Here is an 8,238-nt window from a genome sequence, read left to right as displayed (position 1 = left end):
CAGGGAAACGTACCGCCGCTCCGAGCTGCTCCTGCCCCACGGCCACGGCCTGGACGCCTCCGCGCTGGCCGATAACCTGGGCCTGCACGACATGGCTCACCAGATGGAGGAGGTGCAGGTAAGGCCCCCCCGCGCGTCGCGGCAGGCGGGGGACAGGCGCTCCGCTGCGTCCCCTGCCGCACATCCCTTCCCCTTCACTTGCCCCGTCCGTGGAGCGAAACGCGCCTTTTTGCCCCTTCTGCCCTTAAAAAAGGGGGTGCGCGGGGAGGGGGTGGGTTTCCCAAAAGGCCCTGACCCCTTCCCTCTCGGCTTTTCAAGGTGCGAAACTTTCTCCCCTTTCTCTTTCCAGAATGTGGAAGATCAACACTTATTAATGCATGACCAGACGGTCATTAGAAAAGGTCAGTAAGGTGGCACTGCAGTTTACTTTCCCTTGTCAATAGTTAAAGTTTAATAATGACGCACCGGTGAATTGACGCCTTATTATCTTTTAAAAGACGGATCCTTTCGGATGGGGAGGGCGCAGGAGTTTTTCTGACATTCTCCGTCGCGGCATTTTTCTAACGCCATCCGAGGGAAGGTGGTGGCGGGGACAAACCCCCGGGGCTGCCCCGGCCCGGCGGCGAGTCCGGGCTGCGAGACTCCTCCGGGGTGCTCGCGGGGGCTCTAATCGAAACCAGGACCTTGGACTGATGCTGCCCTGGAATACGCGTGTGTAAAGTGACACCGGGAGCTTTTTTTTGTGTAGGGTTGTTGGTTTTTTTTTTCGGTTGGGTTTGGGTTTTTTTTGTTGTTGCTAGCACTCGAAGAACAGTTTGGGTTCTTTTTTCCTTCAACTTCTTTATAAGAGTTGAGAAGGGAATGAGTTCACTGGCATAAGCCTGCTCCGCTTTATCCTAATCGAAATGGTTCTGTAGCTGAAGTTTTAAGGAAGGAGAAAGACGTATTGAGTCAATTTACAGTCATTTAGGGATTTTTTTTCCCTGCTTTTGTTTTTAAACAAATTTGTGCTTAAAAAAAAAATCAGTGGAAGTTTCCTCTGAAGACTTCAAACAAATACCTAACTGAGGAAAAGCAGAAGTGTTTGTCAGAGCGCTGATTACTGCCTTTAGCTCATGGGAGAATAATTTCGCTGTCAGATGCACCACTGAAAAATCTTTCCCCCTCCGGGGAGCGGGACCGACCTCGGCTCTTTAACCCTTTCCGACCGGTGCTGTGAGCCGGCAGCACACCACTGGGGGTTAACTGGGTGGATTCGCAAGGGAATGGAAAAGCTGGATCTGCGGTTTGCTGCTTGCAAAGCCTTTGTTGTCCCTATTCACCTAAAGGCTGAAGCCATTAACGAGCAACGTTTTACTTTCGGTTCTCTTCTGGGCTGCATCCCTCCCTCTGTTGTACTGTCTGAATTTGTTGGGATTAAATTCCAAAGGCGGTTTCTTAAATCCGCGTGTGCGAGGTGGAAGATGAACCCCAGGAGGAGCTGGGAGGCGGCTTCTCTCTGCCCCGGCTCAGAAAGTTTTTGGCAGTAGCTGAAGGATGCTAATTTGGAGTCTGTAGTTGTATCGGGCTTTTTATAAGCATGGATTTGCTAATTTGCAGCATGCTGCTTCAGAGATGTGTTTTTTTGTTCGTTATTAAAAAGTATTCTTAGTTGTGTGCGGCAGCTCCTTGAAATTTAGTGTGGCAAAAGAAAGCTCTTCAGGAATAGTTGCGGGTATCTCTTGCTTGCAGCCCAGCCCTGTGTTGCAGAGAGATGCTGGGGACTGAGGTCAGTGGTGTGAGCATTTAATGCAAAACGAAATCCTGTCTCCCGGCCTTTTTTTTTTTTTTTTTTTTGTAGAAAGCAAATTCACTTGCCACTGCCTATTTATTTTTCCCTTTTATGAAATACCTGCTTTCCCTCCTCCTCCCGCAGGTCCCATTTCCTTAACGAAAAACAGTGCTCTGAGTCTCCCCTGCCAAAAGGATGGATTAATTGGAGTGGTCATAAACCCCAATGAAGTATTTTGTTCGGTTCCGGGGAGACTTTCCCTCCTCAGCTCCACGTCGAAATACAAAGTGACAGTAGCAGAGGTGCAGAGGCGGCTCTCGCCCCCCGAGTGTCTCAATGCCTCTTTGCTAGGAGGAGTACTCAGAAGGTAGGCTGCGACTCCCCTTGCATCGTGTCTATTGTGATTATTTTTTTATTGTGCTTGTGTGTGTGTGCAGGCAGATTAGCATAGCGAGGAGCTAAGAAAGCTTTTTTAGCAAATTTCTGATTTTTAAGAAGCCCGACAACACTGAATCCTAATAGGCTTTGGAAATAAAACTTCTTTGCACTTCTGCTACTTCTCGGGAAGTGCTATTAACAGCTCTGACAGCAATTCTCATTCTCTGTTTAAAGTTGGGATTTTTTGTTTCAAAAACGGCTCATGGAGCTTTCTTACTCCTGTGACAAACAGCCTATGGAATGATTTTTGGATTAAATCTTGTGGTCTTGATTAATCATTTCAAAGATACTTTATATGCCCTTCTTTACATACACTTAATTCAGCTTGTGATCATTCTACAGCTGTTGGTTTTGATTGTGCAGTTTGAAACATTTTGATTTTGACCTCTGCTGTTTTCCATCCTGGCTGGTTTGTAGTAGAGCCTTTAAAAAGTAGGTCACTTGAAAAGAGCCTGGTTTTTATCTCCCCCCCCCAGTAGAGAACCCTATTGAATGTCAGTAACTGGAATTTCTCATCTTTAAAAAGAAGTGTTCCCTGAAGATAAATAAGGCCATTTATTTTTTTCTTTTTAATTACAGAGCCAAATCTAAAAATGGTGGCAGATCATTAAGGGAAAAACTGGATAAAATTGGCTTGAATCTTCCTGCTGGTAGAAGGAAAGCTGCAAATGTGACGCTATTGACATCTTTGGTAGAAGGTCAGTCTTGAATGTTTCTTAAAAATAAACTTTTTTTTTTTTCTTTTTCCCTTTGTGTACAAGCTTTTAGCCTCTAGGCAAAGCGTGGAAAGGCTAGAAAGTCACTGAACATAATAGAGAGGTTTTTTGTTTGTTTTTAAGTGAGCATGATGGGGACATTGCAGCAACTAACAGTTGTGTTGCCTTTGAGGGACTTCTCTCCCCTTTTTCTCCCTTCAAATCTGATCCTTAAGCCCTTGTCCTCAGAGCCCTTCCCGCACAAACCCAGCTAATACCCCTCTACCTCGGGGCTGCATCGCAGGGATGCTGGCAGGGATACAGGAACTTCTACATGCCAAGATGTTCAAAATGCACGTTTGTCCGGTGTGTGTTTCTTGAGGGGGTGGGTTCTTTTGGGTTTTGGAAGGGTGTGTGCAGGGACAGGCAGGGAAGGCAGAAGGGGTGAAACTCATCACATGAGTGGGCTTGGTTCCTTACTGGGAAACTTTAAAAGTCTGGGGCAGCTCAATCCAATGCCTGCCCTACCTCAGCGGTATCCTCAGAAGCTTTTCTAATAAACAAGCATATAAAGTGAGATTTATAGCTTTTGACTTCCTGATAGGAAACTGGAGCCCCTTTAATCTGTAGCATGTTATGTGGACCCCTCTATCAGCTAAGCTGACTTGAAGGGTGTGTATATATATGTATGTGTGTGGTTATGTTTTGTGTTTCCGTTTAAAGCAGCTCCTGGTAGTGGTACAATTTAATAGGAATAGAAACAGCAGTGGAAAAGTGAAAAATGATCTAACAATACCTTACTGCTGTTTCACTTCTACATCAGCTCAAGTAATACAGTCACTTCATTTAAAACCTTTATTTGTAAGTTGAGTTTAAGAGAGTTTATGCATGTGCACATGCACACATGTACATATACAGGTCACGTACATGGCACTGATCGTGCCAATTCACTTTTTTAAGCCTGATCAGACTGCTTTAATGAAAAAAAAGAAGTTGTACATCGTACAATTTTATTTTCTGCATGAAAATGCTTATTAGAAAGTATTTAGAAAACACACTAAACTGATAAACCCTTTAAGTGGAATTCAGTTGCCAGGTTTTTTTAGTGTTTTTGGACAGTTTCATCTAGACTGAATTCTAATCTTTGCTGCACAGTTAATCTGGATAGAGACAAGAGTTTTTCTTTCTAGTGTAAAGGCAAGAATTATTTTTTGTAGTAGTCACCATGTAGGTCTTTTTTTCTTGATGCAAGCATACAAAGCAACGTTGATCTATTAGAAGATGCTCATGAGTGGTATAGTGGTAACATAGCAGTGTCCCTTTCTGAAACAGGAATACACTTGAAAAATTCACAGCACCTTCCCTGATCTCCTTATAAATAGATACTACTACATTGAATAAGCGTTCCCTTTTACTCACGGCAGGTGAAGCTGTACATCTTGCTCGTGACTTTGGTTATGTATGCGAGACAGAGTTTCCTTCCAAAGCAGTGGCTGAATATTTAACTCGACCACACATGGGCCGCAATGAAATGGCAAACAGGAAGAATATGCTTCTTGCTGCAAAGTAAGTTTTGGGCTTGGATTTCTTCTTTCTTTTTAAAGATGCCTTTGTCTGACCATGAGTATCTGTGACTGTGGACAGTTGGTATGTTTTCATGTGTAATTTTAATCAGGGAGGTGAAGCAATCTTTTTTATTTGGTTTTGGTTTGAATTCAACTATGGCAGCAGTTATTTCAGTCTGAACCAATAATAATAATAATAACAACAACCACCACTGTCACCCTGTATGATGACTCTAAAGCCTTAACTGTAGTAAAAACTTATAAAAAAGTTCTATAGTGGGACATTTATATTTCTTAAGCAAAAGATGTCTTTAGGTCTGACAGGGTTGAGAACCCAGAGGGCAGATGTGGCTGGGGAATGTGAACCAGTGTCGGGACTGGGAGCAGGAGATGGTTCACCCACCTCTGCATACGTGCGGCCCAGAGGGGCACCTCGGGGAGAGTTACTGAGGATGTGCAGGGTGCAAGGGAAGCTCTGCTGCCATGTCCTTGTAACAGCTTCACTGCTTTTGGCAAATAGCAGCTTGCAGGTTTCGCCCATGGGACACTAGGGGTCAAGAACTGTGGATAGTCCCTTTTCGCAATTATGGCTGCAGATTTTTGTAGTTCAGTGGCAGCCAACCTTTGAAAGTTGTGAAAAGTCCCTGTACTTAAGTAAATTCCTATTACAAACTCTGATGACCAGGGGAAGGAAGGGTAAAGGAGAGAAGCTTTGTTATGGCTGTTCTGCAGCCTCTTGTACCTGTAAGTACAGCACATAGTGAACTGGCCTCTGGTAGGAAATATCTCCATTGAGTTATGCTTAAACCAGTAGTTTAAGTGCTTGCTCCCCCTTTACCCCCACCCTGGCCTTCCCAGGCTGAGGTTTAACAAAGCCTCCGGTTCATGATCTGGTCTGGTCTGGTCTGTTTTCTGGTTTGGGGTCCATGTAATTCCTTGCTTTTGAAAGCACTCTCGCTCTGCAGAGGATCTGAGAAGCCTGCTTAAACTGCTGAGAAGAGTTGCCCTGACTTTGGGCTCAGATCTGGCGTGCCAAACACGCTCCTCCTGTTGCTGAATTAATCCAGCCTTCCAGAAAGAGAGACCTTTTTTTTACAAGAATATCTCTCTTATAAATTTAGAATAGTTGCTCTTTCCTAGAGCTTAAACCTTATGCTTTTTACTGAGCACTACTCCTGCTTTTCAGTGTTTTCATTACTGGTACTGTTATTGTCACTAATAACAGTAATCTTACGGAAAATGTTTGTGATTGAGAAATTCTGATTCTGTTAAGATTGCTCAGCTCCTGTGAAATCCCATCAAGGGGACAGATTTACAAGTAGCAAACAACATATGCTTGAGCATTATTAACTGTTCATGTTTTGCCAGGCATATGTGTTAGCATTTGCAGGATCAGAGCCCAGGTCTCTCTTAAAGAGGGCATATACATATAATGCACGACTAAACTGAATCTCCTATTCAGCTGGTTTAGTATTTCTAAATCATTTAACTGCAGCTGTGGAAGTTCTCATAGAAACTAGCCCTAGATTCACACTCCCCCCCCTTAAACTCTAGAGCAAATGATGCAGACCCAGACAGATACCAGAGGTGGAGAGAGTATTTTGCAGAGTGTGTATGTGTTTTTGTGACAGATAGGACAAAGTTCATCAGAAACTAGTGCTAATAAATAGGCTTTAATTTTAGACAGTGCTGCTGCTGGAGTAATGAATTTCTGAACGCTCTTAATTCCCCACATAACTGCCAGATATTTGATACAGACTTTCTCTGTTATTTATTTATTTGCTTTTGCATAAATTCCCACCATGGTGTAAAGGGTGATCACTTTGTGTCTTGCAGGCAGATTTGTAAGGAATTCACAGACCTCCTCACTCAGGACAGAACTCCTCTTGGAAACACGAGACCTAGTCCCATCTTGGACCCTGGCATCCAGGGCTGTTTGACTCATTTTAGTCTGATCACACATGGCTTTGGGAGTGCTGCCATCTGCGCTGCCATGACATCCGTCCAGAACTACCTAAATGAAGCATTAAAAATAGCAGACAAAACATACATGAACGCTGGCGACCAGAGCCCTGCAGAAACCAACAAAACCATTGATAAAATGGATAAGCACAGGAAGTAAAAGGAGAGAAACCAGACTTTAAACTCTTCCTCCTAAACACAGACTGGGATCTTCTTGCCAGGGGGAATATAGAGATTTGGGTTCTTGTTCTTTTTTGTTGTTGTTGTTGGGTTGTTTTTGTTGTTTTTTTTTAAAGAAAGGAGGGGAAAAAAGGAAAAAAAATCAGTCTTATTCAGGATCTTCACTCCCCCTGGATCCATGAGACAAATCTTTCTAAAAGCTGCAGTATCCCTTATCTGTGGAAACAGTTACCCAGAAGATAAGTACTTGGTACAAGTGTATTGAAATCCTTTGCTGTAAAAGTGGTGCTATAAAGGGGTTTTGATGGAAATATATAAAGAGATATATTTAGATTTCTCTTCAACATCTAAGTATCTAGTGGTGACCAGCTTCATGTATAATTTTTAAGATACAGATTTTAGATGGAAGCCTGTTTGTTATCCAGTACGATTTCAGGGTTTTATTCTCTCTAAATGCAACAGTAACAATAAAGCAGTATTAAACAATGGTATATAAATTTATGTACATTAAAATTTTTTTTATAAACACCTGGAAACAGTTAAGATTATTCTGCGGGTTGTGTTTTTTATTTGTTGGTTTTGTTTTTTTTTTTCTTTTTTTCCAAATTACCATAGGAAAGTACTAAAATCCCACTAGACTTCAAAGTTATCTGATGGCATTTGACATGCTTATTTTTATGGAAATATTCAGGCTTTTCAAAACTGCAGTAATAATGGCTGCAGTGAATATTATCTTGATATTTTTTTTAACAAGGAATAGTTCAAAATGCAAATGCTATTAGAAAATTCACTTTCTGTGTCTAAGGATATTGCAGCTTTATTCACATATTTATGTTGTTTTTAAATTGGGGGGGAAAACTTGAAAGAATAGGCACATAGCTTTTTTTTTTTTTTTTTGCCTATTGAGGCCAAAAAAATATTTCCAGGGAGGCTTTATGTGTATTAAGGGAAGCAGTGTGTTTGAATGTAAATATTTATTTATGTGTAATTTAATCGGATTTGTAAATAATGGTGAACTTTTTAATACTTTTTTTTTTTATAAATGGGTTTCAAATTTTAATTTTGGTAAGTATTTCAAAGGTAATGGGTAAGCTAAACATATCTTTAGGTTTATGCACAGGTATGTTATACAGGGTATTTAAGACTTTTTTAAAAAAAATCTCAATTCTTGCCACTGAAGATTAAATCTAATCTGAGGTGTATGTTCACAAAGCAATAATTTTGTGCATCATTCACCTAATAACTGACTAGACATGCAAAATGAGTGTGTGAGTTAGTGTGTATGTGAATAATGGAGGTTCTGAACTATCTTTACATATTTGTAAATGTTCCCAATATAATTCTGATGTATATGATAACCATATAATAAAAGTATTCTGGATAGAAGCATGGAATGTTTTGTTAACTGAAACCAGTTTTGTTTTCTTTCTATACTTTGGGAATGTGGGGCGAGTAGCACTAGAGGACATTATGTATTGAGTCATAATTGCAGCACTTTGTTCGGATTAACAGAACAGAAATATGAAGCTGTTTGCCAGTAAAACTAATGGTTTCAATTAAACACATTATGTATCTCCAAGAATTCTTTTTTTCTTCCCAAGATGTCATTATCATGCTAGCTGCCTAT

At 41.4% G+C, this 8,238-nt stretch overlaps 1 protein-coding gene across 1 annotated transcript in view; it reads left to right on the top strand.

Moving 5' to 3' along the window:
• The window catches only part of TFAP2C (transcription factor AP-2 gamma), a 12,292-nt gene extending 4,270 nt beyond the window's left edge, over positions 1–8,022 (top strand). The window contains exons 2-7 of the mRNA XM_026862314.1: positions 4–118; positions 350–401; positions 1,916–2,138; positions 2,789–2,907; positions 4,329–4,470; positions 6,306–8,022. Of these exons, the coding sequence (XP_026718115.1) occupies positions 4–118; positions 350–401; positions 1,916–2,138; positions 2,789–2,907; positions 4,329–4,470; positions 6,306–6,591 (937 nt within the window). The 3' untranslated portion in view covers positions 6,592–8,022. The remainder of the gene's footprint in view (positions 1–3; positions 119–349; positions 402–1,915; positions 2,139–2,788; positions 2,908–4,328; positions 4,471–6,305) is intronic.
• The last annotated feature ends 216 nt before the right edge of the window (positions 8,023–8,238 follow it).

The sequence above is a fragment of the Athene cunicularia genome (genome assembly GCF_003259725.1).
Source record: "Athene cunicularia isolate RWA chromosome 20 unlocalized genomic scaffold, athCun1 chr20_part1, whole genome shotgun sequence".
Taxonomy (NCBI): Eukaryota; Metazoa; Chordata; class Aves; order Strigiformes; family Strigidae; genus Athene; species Athene cunicularia.
This window is presented reverse-complemented; position numbering and strand designations above follow the sequence as displayed.